Below are 18,851 nucleotides of genomic sequence, written 5' to 3'. Positions count from 1 at the left end.
AAGCTTTCCCAGGCTCCCTAATCACTCTCATCACCCTTCTCCAAAGCCTCTGGTGTCAGGGGTCCACCCACACATACATTGCTGCAGGATAAAGTCCTGACTGCTGGCAGGAAAATCCCCATCCTGCCTTACTCCACACACACAGAGGGCTCAGAGAGGGACCTGTACAGTCAGGGCTGGGTTCAAAACTCAATCAACACTTTTAAGCCTCAAGCAGGGATCAGCCTGCATCATTTCTCAGCATCTCTTCTGCTCAGCACAGACAGAAGGCTCCCACGCACTCCTTGGCATTCCCTACATCACATCTCTTCTGCCTTTCTTCCTTTTTTTCTTCAATTTATTGTATTTATTTCCCTCCCTTGAAAATTGTATGCCTGCATCAGTCATAGACTGCTCACTATCTGCAGAGCTGCCACCACAGACAATATAAGGCCAGGCTGAGGTAGCAGTGGGGCTCACCCAGCTCTACTCCCCTTTCTCTTGCCACCCCAGCCCTCTGCCCTGACCCCAAAACAATGAGTCCTTCTGTTCCCCCTGGAAACTCCGGTCTGATGTTACTTGTGGTGGACAGTGGGTGAGGGAGGCAGGGAAGGCAAGAGGGAGGGAGAACACAAGCCTCAAGTCATCCATTCTTCCTGTGTCAAAGCAAAGGAGCTTCCTATCTGAAGGGAATTATTGAGGAACAACACAGACACCCAGAAAGAAAGGAGCTGTGTGGTGTGGGTAGCATGGAAGCAGAGTGGCTATTTTCTGCTGACAATAAGATCATTGAGTCCAACTGCTGACCTAACACCACCATTGTCTTTAAACCATGTCCCTAACTGCCACATCTACATGTGTTTTGAACACCTCCAGGGACGGTGACTCCACCACCTTCCTGGGCAGCCCTTCCAATGCCTGACCACTCTTCCAGTAAATATTCAATCTAAACCTTGCCTGACAATTTGAGGCCATTTCGTCTCATTCGATCACTTCATACTAGGGAGAAGAAACCAAACCCCACCTTTAAGGCAACTAAGGAGTACTGAAACCCTGAGCTCAATCACACAGCCCATCTTCCTTTATCCATAGGACACTGTTTCAAGCCAAGAATCATAGAATGGTTTGGGTTGGAAGTGACCTTAAACATTATTTAGTTCCAACCCCACTGCCATGGGCAGGAGCACCTTCCACTGGAAGGTGGAGCATTCAGGAAGCAGTCAAACCCCACACATTTCTCTTACAAACAAACAACAAGCATTGGTCAAGCACTGAAATAGGATGCCCAGCAAGGTGGTTGAGGCACCATCCTTGGAGGTGTTCAGAAGACACTTCAGACCATGGCTTAATTGCCATGGTGGTGTTGGGTTGACAGTTGGACTTGATGATCCTAGAGGTCGTTTTCAATGAAACCGAGTCTATGATTCTATCAAAATTCCCCAAAGATGCTTAAATAAGTATGTGGATAGAGATCTGCAGAACAGATCAGTAGCAGTGACTAATAACCCCATTTGCCATGATTACTGACAACACTATGAGAGAATAAAATGCAGACAAACACAAGTACCACCCAGTTCAATAGCAGCACAGAGTGCCAGACCTCCAATGAATGTGTGACACAACTCTGTGAAGCAGAACATTTAGCAAACACCTCAAAGTCACCAGAAAAGAGGAGGGAAAGGAAGGCTTACAAATTGGTTTTGGAAACATGACATGATCACTGTTGGAGTACTACATTAAGGGGCAAGGAGTTTGTTTGGCAGTCATAGAATCATGGAATTGTTTTGGTTGGAAAAGACTCTAAGATCATCGAGTCCAGCTGTCAACCTAACAACACCGTGGCCATTAAAACATGTCCCAAATTGTCATGCCCACAGGTTTCTTGAACACCTCCAGGAATGGTGTCTCCACCACCTCCCTGGGCAACCTATTCCAATGCCCATTCCAATCCCAAGTCAACTTGCATCCTTTGGCAGCCACATACAAGTTCATGGGGACATTCAGAAGGTCAGTGAGGAACCTCAATGGGTGAGGGAGCAGCTGTGATCATCAGCAAAATGTAATTGCTGAAGATCTACAGAATTCCAAAGAACACAAATCTTTGACTCAAAATGTTATTTCCATCTTACCATATGGATGCAGGAGCTGGAAGTCCCCCAAAGAGATGTCTAAATGCCTTCCAAAGCAAACGCCTTTGGAAAATAGGAGGTTGAAATGGAATAAGATCATAACAAGTACTGAGATGCTATGAGGACAGCACCTTAGATCAAAGAGACCTGGTGGAAATAATCTGGATGTCTCCCCCCAAACCCCAAACCAAACAACCAGAAGCTATTTCTGTCAACAGATTTACAGGAAAAAGAGAGACTGGGCAAACAGGATTTAAAAATTCAGAGGCCACCTGAAGAAGAATCCAGAGGAGGCAGACATGGAAAAGCTTTCCAAGCAATGGAAAGGAAGAAGCAATCTAAATGCTTAATACCAAAAGGTCTAAAAGCTGTTCTCAACTGGTCCTGCCTCAAAGCCAGATTTAAACTATAAGTAAAAATGTCCTAGTTGTGATCCAAGAGTGAGGCTCCTACCTTGAACACGCATCATGTCCGGGTGAGAATATGCACATTTGAAATGAGAAGTTCATTTCCAGGTATTGGTGCAAGGCAGACAACCAGACTGATGCAAGACTTCCTACCCTTCTCCAGGAAAGCTGTGCAAGAGCTCAGAAAAAAACACACAAGAGGAACTGAATCTGAAAACACAAATCCAGAGATGAAATCCCACCCCACCCCTCCAGGTTGCTGGCATCAAATGATTCCCAGTTCATGGGAGAAACAGGCACTGCTGGCTGTCTTATGCAGCAAGAGACATATGCTCCCAGCACTCCTATTTTTCTCCTGTCCTTTAAAGGCACAACTTGCAGGCTAAAGACAAATACAAGCTTTTATTTTTGAGCAAAGCTGACTGTTTTATTTATTTGTCTGCTTTTACATTTAAGCACAGCACTCACTTAAGTCGCTGTATGGCTAGATGTGATTGATGACACAAGTACTGCAGGTCTGTGTGGCGACCTTGAGGAATTCCTCTCTGTACATCTGAAAGCCAGGTTGTTGCAGACACATCTTTGGTGCAGGCATCTTTGCCAAGAGGAGTGCATGCAGCCTTGAGATCTCAAGTCTGTCCTTTGTGATTTCACATGCTGAACATTTGCCTTTTCTCTTGCTAATTATACAAAGAAAGAAAAGGGATGCTCCACACCGTCTGCATCTATGCAGCCTCCTGTGTTCACTGGCAGTTTGCTGCTGGTTTAATCTGTGATAAGCAAAAAGCTGGTTTCACTTAAATCATAGAATGGTGGGGTTGGGAGGGACTTTTAAAGGTCATCTAGTCCAACCCCCTTGCAGTGACCAGGGACATCTTAAACAACATCAGACTGCTCAGAGACCCATCGAACCTGACCCTGAGTGTTTCCAGGAGTGGGGTTTTTACCACCTCTCTGGGCAACCTAGGACAAAGTTTCATCACTGTAAAACATTTTTTTTTCTCCTATCTATTCTGAATTTCCCTCTTTTAGCTTCAGCCATCACCCCTTGTCCTGTCACAACAGGCCCTGCTGAAGAGATCGTCCCCAGCTTTCTCATGGGCCCCTTTAAGCATTAAGAGGCTGCAGTAAGGTCTTTCCAGACCCTTCTTCAGGCTGAACAACCCCAACTCTCTCAGCCTGTCCTCAAAGCAGAGGTGCTCCAGCCCTCTAACGATTTTTTTGTTGCCCTCCTCTGGACCTGCTCCAACAGCTTAATTTCTTTGACATGAACTTGGCAGCAAGGTGTCCAGGTGCTGACCCAGTTTCTCCAGGTTCAGTCTGAAAGAGCCTAAGGAGATGCAAACCCACTTCAGTTTAAGAAAGATGTTGAGTTGCTCAAACGTGTACAGAGAAGGACAACAAGGCTGGTGAGGGGTTTGGAGCACGGCCCTGTGAGGAGAGGCTGAGGGAGCTGGGGTTGCTTAGCCTGGAGAAGAGGAGGCTCAGGGGAGACCTTGTTGCTCTCTGCAATTTCCTGAAAGGAGGTTGTAGCCAGGTGGGGGTTGGTCTCTTCTCCTAAGCAACCTGTGACAGAACAAGAGAACACTCTCAAGCTGTGCCAGGGGACGTTTAGGCTGGATGTTAGGAAGAAATTCTTCCCAGAAAGAGAGATTGGCCATTGGAATGGGCTGCCCAGGGAGGTAGGTGTTGGAGTCACCTTCCCTGGAAGTGTTTATACTAAGCCTGGATGAGGCATTTAGCACCATGGTTTAGTTGATTAGATGGTGTTGGGTGATAGGTTGGACTTCATGATCTTGGAGGTCTTTTCCAACCTGGTTAATTCTGTGATTCTGTCCTTCTGTGAGAGTCAGACCTGGACTACTTCACACCAGCATTTCCAGGCCAGCAGCTCTGACAGCTTTTGCCTAAAATCATCCAGCTATAGCGGGATATTAACATAGTGGTGTGCAAGAGTGCAAACAAGTAATTTCTAGCACCAGTGACTTCTCAGATGGATTAACAGACTGGAAAAGGCAAATAAAAACCCAATCCAGCCTTTCCTCACTCTGCTCCCTTTGTGCTCACAGTGCTCCACGCTGGAGAAGGACCAGAGGTAATGCACAGAGATCATCTGATATGCAAAGAAGAACGAGGAGTTAAATTTCTCAAGCTATTTTCATTATTTGAACAGAATTACAGGAGCCACAACTAGACTGTGGAGACACCAAGTGAAACTTTGGATGGCAAATCTGCACCACATTTATTCATCTGCACGAGGACCTCTACTGTAGCTGCTGCTCAGTGACCCATAGAAGAGATCTAGGATGTTTCTGGATGCTCAGCTCTTCAGTACCAGATGTCCCAGATGTTGGCATGGGCCAGGCTCTCCAGCACCTTGGTGGCAGGGCCAGTCTTCCCACTTGCAGCTCCAGATGAGGAAATCACAACAGCCTGTATTTGCATGAAACCTCTCGACCACATATATGCCAAGGTGTGCCACAACTAAAATCCCATAAAATCACCCAGCCACAGGATGGGGTGGAATAGTAAGCATTTGCATATTGTTATCCTGGGCTTAACACCTTTGCAGAAATTCTTGCTCTATCCCTATGGAGAAGGGCTGAGAGGTGAAGGAGAGGCCATGCAGAATGGCAGCGACAGCAGTTCACAAACCTCTTTCAGCTCTATTGCTGCTCTCTGTGCACCTTGCAGTAAATCAAGGCTGCCTCTCCATTTCTCCTGCCTCTTGAGATAGAGATAAATACACTTGTCACCACTGCTAGGTGCTGTAAGATTCATTTAAGCTTTACAATGGAGACTTTAAAGACTTGACAGGAGTACCCAAAGGAAGAGCAGTTTATACCAAAAGCAGTTATCTCCAAATCATTTGGATCGTCGAATTGCCAGGTTGGAAAAGGTCTTAAGGTCACCAAGTCTTACCACAACCCAACATCTCCCTGTACACAACTGTTACACCATGTCCCTAAGCATCTGATCCAAAAGTCTTTTACACACCTCCAAGGGATGGTGACTCCACCACTTCTCTGGGCAGCCTGTTCCAGTGCCTGATGACCCTTTTGGTGAAGAAATTGTTCCTGTTATCCAGTCTAAACCTCCCCCTCGTGCAATTTGAGTCCATTTCATCTCATTATATTATTTGTCAAATCCTCATCTCATCTTGGTGATGATTTTGAGCCTTGATGACCTTGATATCCCTCCCTGGAGGTGTTCGAGAACAGGTTTAATGAGGCCTTGAGTAACCTGGTCTAGTAGAAGGTGTCCCTTTTCATGGCAGAGGAGTTGGAACTAGCTGATCTTTAAAGTCCCTTACAACTCAAAATATTCTGTGATTCTATAATCTAAATCCCTGCTAGAAGTACTATGTAGTTCTGTGGCCCAGGTGCAATCTCTTCCCATGGCTTCACACATCCCTAGCAGCCTGTGAGCGTCTCAGAACCCCCTGGCTCAGGTAGAAGTGATCAAGCTGAGTTCCCAGCTGTGGGAATGACCCTGAACACAAGTGCAGCCAAACCACTGACTTTCTGCATGCCTCGGTTACCTCATCTGACCAGAACTTTGAGGGCAGATGTAGTCTTATCACACATCCAGAACATCAAGCCCCAATTCCAGCCGCCTCAGCTGCTACTGCAATCCACATACATAATATTTTCTCTGCCTTTGAGTCACTACTATAAATTCTGTGCTTTGGTCTGGTAAACACTATTACATCACCTCTTGCATCTCACACTTGCTTAAAAAAAGAGAGGAAAAAAATGGCTTTCAGTATCACTTCTGCTCTCTTCCAAAGATAAATGAAGTCAGCTTCCTGTTACACTTTCCTTAAGTACTGTTTGCCTCTCTTAAGTTCAACCTGTGCTTTGCCACCATCAATCCCTGACACCTGCTGTGGGCTTTTTCAGGACCATTGGCCAGCTCTGAAGTCATGACAGACAGCTGAAGATTTACTCAAGCTGTCTCAGCAAAGCCAAAGCAGCAGGGAAATACACTGGTTTCACTCCCCACACCACATGTGCCCTCCTTACCTCTGCGTGTGTGTCCACCTCAAACGATGCAATGACTCAGGAGACAAGTGGGTTAGCCCTGACCAAACCAGTTTGAGTTTCAGTAGCTGAAGAGCTACCCTAGCACAACACTTTCTCCAGGTTGCTCCTGTCGGTAGCCAGCAAAACAAGGACTATCTGCCTGCACAGAGAGCTGGGCTTAAAGCAGCCACATTGCTTCCGTGCTGCATTATGCCACAGAGGTACCAGAAATGCTGGGGTTGGAGGCACATCAGGAGGTCACCCAACCTTGCACTTGAGGTGTGATTAGATCAGGTCAGCTGGGATTTTCTGTAGGCAAATCTTGAAAATCTCCAAAGGGTGAGACTCTGGGAGAACCTATTCCTCTACAACACAATCCTCTTACTGGAGGAGCTTTCCTAAAGACCCAACCTGAATCTCCAAAGCTGGTCTGTGGTTGCCCCTTTCGTTGTCACCTGCTACAACCAAGAAAATTTTAGCTCCATCAACTCCACAACCATCCTTCAAATAGCTGCAAGTTACTAGATCAAGAGTATGATGACAACACACCACTATCTGATCAGTGGGCAAAGGAACGCAGCCCCACACTCAAAAAAAATTACCCCAAGAGAAAGCTGCAGGGAAAAGGTTGAGTGTTTTGACTCACCAGTACTGATGCAGCAGAGAAACAAGTTCCAGAGCATGACCTTTGTGCAGCATTGCACAAGAGAGGTGGTGCTGCAGGAGTGCTCATGGGCACTGCCTTTGCAAGCGAAATGCACCCCTTGACCTGCAAAACCTTCTCTGGTGGAGCAAGTGTTCATCCCTCCTCTGAATCATGAGGCAGATGACAACAGCTAAGATGTCTGATGGACTTTTCAAATCAAGCCTGGAGATTACATGGGAGGAGCAGGGTGAAGCAAGGCAGCTTGACAGCTGGGAGAAGATGCAAAGTCATGAAGTTCAGTGCTGTCAAAACTCTTGGCAAAGAACCTGCTTGCACTGGGTCAGAGGGCTTCCCTGAGTCTCATCAGCAGATTTGGCTGACATGATTTGTGCCCAAAAGCCTCAGAACTGTATAGATTTTGAGCCTAAATTCAGGCTCAAAATCCATAAATTCACCTAAGCCAGCACTGGAAGGGACGTCGGGAGAATTTGTCAAATTCATTCCACTGCTTCAAAAAAGGATCAGGTCTCCTGAAGTTCAGTTTGGCCAACCTTCCACTGATGGAGACTCCGAGCCCATCCCAAACAGCTGTTCCACTGCTCCACTCCTCTGGTAATCAGAGGTTAGGAATTTTTTTCCTAACGCTTGTTTCCCTTGCTGCAGTTTGAGCTCAGCACTTCTTGGCCTCCGACCACTGGCCACAAAGAACAGTTCACTCCCTTCCCCTTCTCTGCTACCTTTGACATGCTCAAGGACTCTTATTTCTCCTCTCAGTCCTCTCATCCCTAGACTAAACAACTTCATTTCCTTCAGTATTCCCATGTTTTCTAGGTTTCTGCTCATTTTTGGTGCCGCTCCCTGGAGTTCCTGCAATCACTTCCTACGTTTGGTGGAGGTGAGCATCCTGAACTCCTGAACCAGCCATGGCCCAGCTGGACACAGGAGTGACCCATTAAAATTCCTTAGAGGGGGAAAATAGGAAATCACTTTGCTTAATACCCATTTCTTTGTGTTTTGCTGCAGGCTTAAAGGGATGTCCCTTCTTCTCCCTGCTATGAAATTTCATCCCAATTAGCACCATGTCAAACTCCACCATAAGACTCCAGTGGTCCTACTTCAGTCCACATCCTACATCCTCATTTAATGAGGACACCCCTTATCAAGTAAGACATGAAGAAACCATTTCAGCAGCCAAAAGAAGCCCCTCTTCATGGAGCCACCCCTAAGAATAGGGCTGCAATATGTAAATCATCCTGTTATAACCCCTTAAGCTCTCTGTTCACCCCACCAGAGAAGAGCAGGCCTTCTGATGTCCTTGATTAAACTGCTTCTGCTTGATGTAGAAATAAGCACTGATGCAAAAAGCCACTCTCTCCATCCACTTAAACCAGTAAGGTGGGGCGGGGAGAGGGGAGAGCTCTGAAGTATCGTAAAACCAGTGCGAGATGAGAGGCTTCTGTTTTATTCAGAGTTGTAGACACACTTCTCAGGCAGGCAGAAGAGACTCTGACTCCACGGAACAGAAACGAAGAGGCAAAGCTCAATGATGTGACAAAGGGAAGCCAAGAGCTGCTCTGCAAGGACAGAAGTTATTTTTGACGTTGTTTTTCTGCCAGAGAGCCCACCCCCAAATCCCATCGTGCCAGGCAGCGGAGAGACACAAAACACCACTCCAAACCCACGTCTAACTCGGGAGACAACAGACAGGCATGTCCAGCAGGAGAGCACCAGGAGACAGTGAGTCAGCGCAACATGCACTGGTCTCGGCTCAGCAGTCACACAACCAAAGCCAAGAAGTTTGTTTAGGGATTAGGGATTTTTTTTCAATGTCTTTTTTGTTTTTTTTTTTTTTTCTCATGGATGTTTTAAGCAGCAGCCAGGAGGAGAATTAAAGGACAGCTCTGTGCTTTGTGTACACGGAGACCCTTCCAGGGATGGAAGTCAGAAGGAGAGAAAGTGGGGACAGACTTTGCAGCGGGGCCTGTTCCAATAGTACAAAGGGTGATGGTTGTAAACTAAAAGAAGGGAGATTTAGACTACATAGAAGGGAGACACTTTTTACACTGAGAGTGGTGAGACACTGGCACAGGTTGCCCAGAGAGGGGATAGATGCCCCATCCTTGGAAACATTTCCAATCAGTTGGATGGGGCTCTGAGCAACCTGACCTTGGTTGAAGATGTCCCTGCTGACTGCAGAAGGGTTGGAAATGACCTTGAAAAGTCCCTTCCCACCCAAACCATTCTGTGATTCTATGAAGGTACAAAAGTATTTGTCTCAAAAAACCCCAAACAACCCCAAAAAACAACCAAGCAAGCAGATAATGGAGTTTGAAGCCCTTGGCAGGATGAAGGTGAAGGTGGGATCTTGGGTTCTCAGTTATTTTTGACCTTCAATTGTTTGGTTACCCTTTATTACAAGTAGCATCTATAGAATACATAGAATACATAGAATAAACCAGGTTGGAAGAGACCTTCAAGATCACCGCGTCCAACCCATCAACCAATCCAACACCGCCCAAACAACTAACCCACGGCACCAAGCACCCCATCAAGTCTCCTCCTGAAAACCTCCAATGATGGCGACTCCACCACCTCCCCAGGCAGCCCATTCCAATGGGCAATCACTCTCTCTGTATAGAACTTCTTCCTAACATCCAGCCTAAACCTCCCCTGGTGCAGCCTGAGACTGTGTCCTCTTGTTCTGGTACTGGCTGCCTGGGAGAAGAGACCAACCTCCGTCTGTCTACAACCTCCCTTCAGGTAGTTGTAGAGAGTAATTAATAAGGTCACCCCTGAGTCTCCTCTTCTCCAGGCTAAGCAACCCCAGCTCCCTCAGCCTCTCCTCGTAGGGCTTGTGCTCCAAACCCCTCACCAACTTTGTTGCTCTTCTCTGGACTCGTTCCAGCAAGTCAACCTCCTTCCTAAACTGAGGGGCCCAGAACTGGACACAGGACTCGAGGTGCGGCCTAACCAGTGCAGTGTACAGGGGCAGAATGACCTCCCTGCTCCTGCTGGCCACACTGTTCCTGATGCAGGCCAGGATGCCATTGGTCCTCTTGGATGCCTGGGCACATTGCAGGCTCATGTTCAGTCTACCGTCAACCAGCACCCCCAGGACCCTCTCTGCCTGGCCGCTCTCCAGCCACTCTGACCCCAGCCTGTAGCTCTGCATGGGGTTGTTGTGGCCAATGTGCAGAACCCGGCACTTGGATGTGTTCAATCTCATGCCCTTGGACTCTGCCCATCTGTCCAGCCTGTCGAGGTCCCTCTGCAGAGCCTCTCTACCCTCCAGCAGATCAACTCCTGCCCCCAGCTTGGTGTCTCCTCAAATTTACTGATGATGGACTCAATGCCCTCATGCAGATCATCAATAAAGATGTTAAAGAGCATGTAACTATTATCAGTAGCATCTACAGCATCTATCGTGGTCAAAGTGCCTAGGGTCAACGTGAACCCCTGTCCCCAGTTACAAGGCAGAAAATAAGCACAATTCGTCTCAGCCTTGAAACAGTCATTATTTGGTCACTTGAATGGCCTCCAGTGGAAGAGTGATTCCCAAATCACTGTCCAAAGAAGTCCTTTGCACAATATGCCCCAGTCTCATCTAAATGCAATCCTCTAGAGTGAAACTCAGCAGGTACTAATGCTGAGGCCCCTTCCCCAACCACTCTGGAAGGATGTTAGAAAGAAAATTTTGCACCTTCCTCTCTTGCCAAGGATCTACTTGAAGAGTAAAACCCTAAACAAAACCAGGTTTAGAAAAGCAGAGCATTTCAAAGACAGCACCAGCAACACACCCATGTGCAGACATGTACATTGGAAATGCATTTGTCAAAGAGAAAATAAATTCATCATCCTCTCTGTGTCAATACAGGCAGAGCAGGAACTTCAAACCCAATTAGCAGCATCCTGCATCCTGAGATTCCTCCTTTGAGGTCTCCAAGAAGAATATAAACTGAAGGTATAAGGAAAGGGATGAAGCCTTCCCTTTGAGTGCCTAGAAAAGACAGCATAATGCAGTGCTGGCTGGAAACCTGCCTTCTGTGCAAGAAAACCAAATTCCAACCATAAGGATTTGGTGCAGATGAAGGTAGGTTTTAGGAAAGCAAACCCACCAGGTTTGATCACATCTATGTGCTCTGAACTGCTGTCAAAGAGAACAATTTAGACCGGATATTAGAAAGAAATTCTTTACGGTAAGGGTGGTGGAGACACTGGAGCAGGTTGCCCAGGGAGGCTGTGGATGCCCCCTGCCTGGAGGTGCTCAAGGCAAGGTTGGATGAGGCCTTGAACAACCCGGTTTAGTAGAAGGCATCCCTGCCTATGACACAGGGGTTGGAACTAGATGATTTTTAAGGTCCCTTCCAACCCAAACCACTCTATGATTCTATCAACTTGCTCAACGCATCAACATCCTGAACGCACAGCGCGGTTGTATAAATATTATATTAATAGCAATGCATTAAAGAGCAAGGGGAAAGCCAAATGCACTCCAAGCTAAGGCCAATGTTTTCAAATCCAGCCACCGATGCAGGAAGCCAGCACAAGGGAAGGGAAGTCCCACTGACCACAGCGCCGGGACCGCTCCAGCGCAGAGATCCCCTCAAGTGACATCTGCCGAGCATCGCTTCCTGCCCCGCGCAGGCTGTGTGGGACAGCCCTGCTTCCTCTTGGTGCAGTGAGGATGTTTTGAAAAGATAGGTGGCTTGCAAAGCACTTTGGAACAGATCTGGATGAAGAACACTCTTACGCACATGGATAATGAGGGCTAACTGCTGGCGTGGCACACCCTCGCGTGGAGCATTTAGTAGATTTATTCAGCACTCCTTGGAATGCCGGAGCACAGGCTGGATATTCAGAAGGTGCTGCGAGTGCCCTTTCACAGGGCAGATGCTGGGGGAGCTAATGAAGTTTGATGAGTTAAGGCCACTGGTGACTCAGGATCAGCAATTAGTTGATTTCTGCAGGAGGAAGGTGCTTTGCTCCATTAAGCTAAAAGCATCCTCCACAGTTCAGCGTACACAAAGTCATTCCGTCCGTCTCCCACAAAGCCTGCCTACAGACATTAGGGGTTGATATTTCCTGTGTAAACACCTGGTTTTACCTTTGTCTTGGTACGTTTGGGGAGACAGGGAGGGAAAGAACAGGATTCCTACACAGCTCCATCCCACAGCCAACCTGACCCTCCCTCACAGGGGGTGAAGCACACAAGGAAAGGACCGCCAAGAACGACAGGGCATGCAAAAGGATGTGGCACCACTGACGTCTGTGGGGTGCACCCCTTTTGGACAACACTAATAACACCAGATCACAAATCAGATACCCCTCCAGCCCTGCCCCAGCCTGTGATATGGGACTACAGACACCCACCTCCCTCCCCAGGGTGGGCAGCAATGCTTCCACATCAATCAATAACAGGCACTGGGGAGACACCAGCTGCACTTGTTCTGCCTGCCGTTCCCAAAACACACGCGGGCGAAAGCAACGGGACTAAAGGACGATGTGGCTGGTGTGCCCCACCCCCCACCCCCCCCCTCCCCAGGAAGGGAGAGCATCCAGCTGTCTCCCCTTGGCTGCATCCCAGCCAGCTGAAGCCCGGCAGAGGTCGGTGACTTGGAGTCAGGGAGTAGGACCCTGGCTTCATCCCGGGGAGCGATGTGCAGAGTCATAGGATGGCAGCTGCCCGAAGCCGCGACTCCGAGCACTAACGCTTGTGGGCATGGCGAGACCCTCAGGCAGAGGGCACAAGGAACAGTTATTTCTTTCAGTGAGTGGGGAATGTGGCGGGGATGGCATTTGGACCCTCTTTTTTACAACTTCTTTGAAGTGTTTGATCTCAGCCGCTAACGACACTAAAGCTATCGAAGCGCTACTGGTGCTGTCTTCAAAGAGCTGGAACGTTCAATCATTGATAGGAACCGCGTGTGGGGAGGGGGGAAAGTGACCGTTATGGGGGTGTTGGGCGGGGGGAGCCAAAATCACCTTTACTCTTTGGGACAAAGGTATTTCCAACCTCCCCTAAACCCCACGACTTCAAAGGAAGGGGTGTGAAAACGGCAGGTCCCGGGCGAGCCCGGCCACCACGGGGCGCAGCAAGTACTACCCCGAACCCGAGTACCCGCTCCGGCCGTGCCCATCAGCAGCCCCAGAGCAAAGACGAGCTGGAGGGTGGGGGCTCGGAGATGCTCCCACCCCCAATTCCCCGTGTATCAGCGAGCCACGACCAACCCCTCCCGGGCGAGGGGCACTCCAAGCCCTTGGTAGCGGCAGGTGCACCCGAGGCGGGCGGTGGCTGCCGGAGGAAGGGTAAGGGTGGGGTGGGAGAGGGAATCCCGGCTTTCCCGGAGAGAAATCTCGGTAAAGATGAGCTGGGGTGGTCTGAGACTTACGTATCTCCGTAACTTCTTCTCTGGCGGTGACTTTCGGAGCCAACCCGAGCACACCACCTCCCCGCCGCTCATCGCGGCAGCCGGGCGCTGCCTCCCCGGCGCTCAGCGCCGGCAGCGCCGGCCCATGGAGGGCGGTGGGTGGGTGGATGAGTGGATGGATGGGTGGGTGGATAGATGGATGGAAGGATGGATGGATAGATTGGGGTGGGGGGTGGGGGGAGACGAGCGCCTCCCCCCGCCGCCACCGCCCGGCTGCGAGCGGGGAAGCAGGAAACTGGCTCCTTCCCCGGCTCACCACGCCTCCAGCCCGGCCCGGCCCGGCGCCCCGCCAGCTGCTTTAAAGATACAAACCCCGCGGGGAAGAGGGGCTGCTCGGCCTCCGAGAGGGGTTGCCTCTACCCCCGGCCCCTCATAAACTCAGACAGTGCTTATAGAGAAACTTCATCCAGATCGCAGCAGGTGACTCGTATCGCGCTGCCTTCATCAAAAAGTACATCCCATCCCCCACCGCCACCAGCCCCTGCACTGTAGGGTTCAATCCCCCAGGAGCCGTTTTCCCGATGGAAAAGGTCCTTCTCACCACAGAAAGAAGAGGCTGTCTTTGGCCCTGATACGCTCAGGGGCTTGTGTGTGAGATGAAGGTGCCACAGGAAAACAAAAGAGGTTGAGTAAGAAACAGACAAACACCAGAGATAGCAAAAACCCTTCTGGATGGATTAAAAAAAAAAAAAAAAAAAAAGAGAGAGAGAGAGAAAGAGAAAGGAAAAAAGAAAACAATTGAGGGAAATCAATAAAAAGCTTCATATTTTACTATCGATTTTTAAATAATGGAGCTGTGCCCACTGGAAGGGGATGTGACTGCCACTGGAGCCTCACACAGACAAGCTGGGTTTCGTGTTACGGCGTCTTATACGCAGCCTGAGATTAACTATCATCTTCCACATCTAGAAACACTGCACATTACAAAGTCTGATCCTCTCCCCAGCTGAGGAAGCAATAAAACTCCCCTCCAGAGCTTTGCTAGTAGGATTAGGCTCTAACCCTCCCTTTTGCTGCATCCTCAAAAAGCACCATTCTGGGCATGGCACCCATAAAAGCCAGGTCCTCCTAGCCCATGACACATGCTGCCCCCTCACATTAGGAAAATACAACTCAGGGTTGTTTGGTGGGGCTGGAATTCCAACACCTGTCTCTGTAAGGCAGCTCTGCACCAAACCTGCTTGGGCACATTCAGACATCCCTGCCTCAGCTTCCTGGCCTCTCCAACCTCCATGGGCAGGGATGGTCCCTCCTTAACGTGTTTGTGCCGTAGCTGGAGCAATAACAACTCCACGCTGCTTGGATGCTCTCCTGCAAGTCAAACAACAACACTCTTTATATTACACCGCTTGCGTGGGGATCTTGCCTCACTTCACAGCAGTAATTACAACCTGTGGTGCCTCTGGGAGGTAGGCATGACATGTCTTCTCAAGATGGGGACAGCACACTTCAGACATATGTTGCTTATCATCTCTGAATCCATAAAGGAGGGGAATAACCCCTTAAAGAATGACTACGTCATTTGTTAGGAATGCATTTTCTCAACGGCTTTGTTTTTCTGCCAGATGAATGCAAAGGCAAAAATAGCTTTTTTCCACCTTTCCAGTGCCCAAAGAAGGGGTCGATCCTATTCAAGCACCAGGCAATCTCTGTGCAAGACACCAGCTATCCCTTGCTTGCCTATCTATCCCTGCCAATGCGGCGTGCGTGATGGAGCTGAGAGCAGGGGAGGACAGAGAGGCCAGCTCTGCACTGCCACCAGCCAGCATTGCCTTATTCAGTGCACTGGAGCTGTATCAATTTACACAGCATGAGAGCCAGAGTCGTGCCCACAAACCCTCCTGGGTTAGAGGCACTTTGCACATTTTGCAGGGAAAACCATGTCCTGCTGACCTGCACTTGAGAGATCTTCCCAAAACCCAGAGGAATTTCAGGAAGGCTGGTGACCCCCTGGGGATTTATACAGAGGCAGCTGAGAGCAGATGATCATGATTTAATATGTAGGTATTGTGCAAAGCCACCCCGTGGTACATGGTAATGATTCACAGGTGAGGAATTCACTCATACTGACACCAATGCAAAGTGGTATCAGTTTGAAAACCAGTTGCAGAGAACCCTGTTTGCATTTTTATGTTAAAAACTTTCACCACACGGAGTCACAACACTTCATTTGGGTGAAGGATGTTTAAAGAAATGCTCCCTAATTACCGTCATGGGAAGTGGAATGGGTTACTCTGGCAGCCTTTGGTTTCTTACCCTTCTCCCTTGCTCTTCTATCCTTTCTCTCCAGGTCATCCCAATTCTGGATCACGTTTACTGACTTCATTAGACCACCAGATATATATCTGAATGGTGTCCAAAACACTAAGTACCCCTGTGAATTCCATTTTTCATGTCTTTGGTGATGCCTGACATGTGTGGCTCAGATTTCTGGGACTTTTGGATGGGAGATAGAGCTGCATTTTCTGTACACTTAAATATGCTGCCATCTCAAGTGGGAAATATAAGCTCTGTGCAGAGAAATGCTCAAAACAAAGATACTCCACGTGAACATGCCTCCTTAATTCCACTGTGGTTGTATACGGACTGGGAACAGCAAGTTAATTCCGGCACTGGGCTGCCAGATCACACGTGATCCAATGCATGTAATGTCACAATGCCTTATAATGCTGGCCCTGCTTAAAGCAGTTGGCCAGGAAGGCAAATACTATCCTCAAGGAGTTAAAGACGATGGATGTCATGAAGGCGGCTCTGATCTGGCAGCGCCTGCATGTTCGTAACAGTTTTACCAACTTCAAGCTGTTCTTCCAACCGGCGGTGGAGGCTGAACTCAGGCTAGCCCCAGCTGACTGCATAAATCTCCTGAGCCTGAGCTAACAGCCAGCAAGCCTTGGCAGAAAGCTGTGAAAACCACATCCCCGTGCTGGAAAAATGTGATGAGGGAGTTAGACAAAGCCATGGAGATTCAGTCTCTGCCAGCATGAGCAACTGAAGGAGGAACAGAATTAGCAGGCATAGCAAGGGAGGAATTAAGAGATGCTATGTAAGAAATCATATTCCTCACTCGAGGGTAGGGCTGAAAGAAACAATTTTTTCTGAGTAAAAGCCTTCATGCTGTGTGTTTCTTGTGCTGGAGCGCACCAAAAAAGTTACACTTTCTCCTGCAGGAACCTCTGGGGTTTTTAATCATTACCTTCAGTGTGCTTCCTTGCTCTTGTCTGAAACTGAAATCTATGACAGATCAGAACTTCTAAGAAAGAAACCACAACGCTCACCGCTTCTCCCGCCTGCTCCCGATTTATTTAAATGGCCCGTGCCATCTACTGGTAGAAGAGAAAGCTGCAGGCACAGCAACTCTCGCTCCGGGTCGCTGGGGTAAGCACTAGGATGGATGGAGACACAGGGCATTTCCTGGGGATTAGGGACCAGCTGGCTGAAATGCTTGGGGCTACTTACCCCAGCCAGGCACTAATCCCTTGGAAATGCCCTCTAGTGAAGTTAATATAAACCAAAACATGCTGAGGGGTGGAGGAAAGGCTTGAAAAATACGCTGTGCAGCTTGGTGCAACAGTCCTGCTTTTCAATTCCAAGTGAATGCTTGGTCTCATGAGATCCAGCTCCACAACAATATGACCTGACTTTATCTTCATGCAGCAGAGCTGGATGGAAGAAGCTTTTTTAATTTAATCGAGAATTTTCAAGGTTACAAATATAATCATGGCACAGAATCATAGAATGCTTTTGGTTGGAAGAGACCTTGAAGGTCAGCAAGTACAACTGTTAACCCAGTACTGCCAAATCACCACCATGTCCCTCAGCACCACATCTACATGCCTTTTAAATGCCTTCTTTAAATAATCACCTCTTTCAAGAACTGGGGTCTTTTCAAGCTTGTGTAAAAAAAGCACAACAAGCCTCTGAGAACATCCACAACTGAAGCTAAACAAGAGGATTCTTTCCTTCATGTGAAAGACAGAAGCTCCAGCAGCACTGGATGCTGTCTGTGAGCAGGGGAATAGTAGCACTGGATGCTCTGATCAGATCGTGACAAGTTTGAAGCATCTTCATGATGGAGTTCTGGCAAAGACAGGGGCATGAAAGCTCTAATGCCTTAATAGAAACTCAAAAAGTAGTAATAATAAATAACAATTAAAAAAGAAAAAGAAAAAAGAGAAGGGAAGAGATGATTCATGGGTCAGCAATGATCGAGGCACACACAGACTCCCTTGGACTTGATGGTCCAGTTGTTAGTGCTGGTGATGGAAAAACAAAGGATTAAACCTGCTTTGCCCCCTTGCTGTTGGAAATCCTGGCAAAACCCTGCATATCCCATCAAAAATGGATGCAGATTGCTGGGCAGCACAGGAGAAGAGCTGCTGTGCTGCTCTGGATGGTGTCCATTGATGCAGCCAGAAGACACTTCCAGTCCTTTCACGTAAAGACACTAAAATGGACTTTCCCATTCAGCAACTACAGCTCAAGATGAAGCCCAATTCTTCTTCCTGCAGTAAACCGGACAATTGGAAACAATTTTGCCTGGAGCTGAGCAGGTACGGAATGCTATTGAAATACTTCTCAGTCTGGGGCCCAGGGAGAGCTCCTTCATGCCTGATCCTTCTTTCTTGGACAGATGAGTTCCTCATCATAAAGAGTTCACTCTCCTGCCTGGATCCAGATACATTTTTGGCAGCTATGATTATCTTCTGTTGCTTTTTCTCCCCATTTGTGTTATGCGCACTACGGAACCTTCTCAAGACAGAACCATTGTTTGGTGGAAAGCACCAGGTAGTGTTCCAGACATGAACATTATTCTGACTGAAGCATAAAGGCCACCTGTATTTTCCTGATGAGACCAGAAGCTCTGTGAGAGAACAAGAGGAAACAGCCTCAAGTTGTGCCAGGGGAGGTTTAGATTGGATATTAGGAAAATGTCTTTATGGAAAGAGTGGTCAGGCACTGGAATAGGTTGCCATGGGGAGTTGGTGTCCACAGGGGTGTTCAAAGAACATGTGGAGATGGCACTTTGAGACATGGTTTAATGGCCATGGTGGTGTTAGGCTGATGGTTGGACTTGATGATCTTAGAGGTCTTTTTTCAACCAAACAATTCTATGATTCTATGAAAGGCCACTTCATTCTTGTATTTTCCTCATGAGACCAGAAGCTCTGTATGGAAATGACTCCCTCTATGGACACTATTTGGCACAATGAAGCTTTGACTGCAGCTGGCCCAGGGCG

The 18,851-nt window shown here is 48.2% G+C and overlaps 1 protein-coding gene across 1 annotated transcript in view; it reads right to left on the bottom strand.

Moving 5' to 3' along the window:
* Positions 1-13,766, bottom strand: part of GAB2 (GRB2 associated binding protein 2) — a 143,570-nt gene extending 129,804 nt beyond the window's left edge. The window contains exon 1 of the mRNA XM_054164527.1: positions 13,576-13,766. Coding sequence (XP_054020502.1) covers positions 13,576-13,647 — 72 coding nt within the window. The 5' untranslated portion in view covers positions 13,648-13,766. The remainder of the gene's footprint in view (positions 1-13,575) is intronic.
* Between the last annotated feature and the right edge of the window lie 5,085 nt (positions 13,767-18,851).

This window comes from Dryobates pubescens, chromosome 10 (genome assembly GCF_014839835.1).
Source record: "Dryobates pubescens isolate bDryPub1 chromosome 10, bDryPub1.pri, whole genome shotgun sequence".
In the NCBI taxonomy this organism is placed as follows: domain Eukaryota; kingdom Metazoa; phylum Chordata; class Aves; order Piciformes; family Picidae; genus Dryobates; species Dryobates pubescens.
Note: the sequence above shows the minus strand (reverse complement) of the source record. Positions and strands in the feature narration are given on the sequence as shown.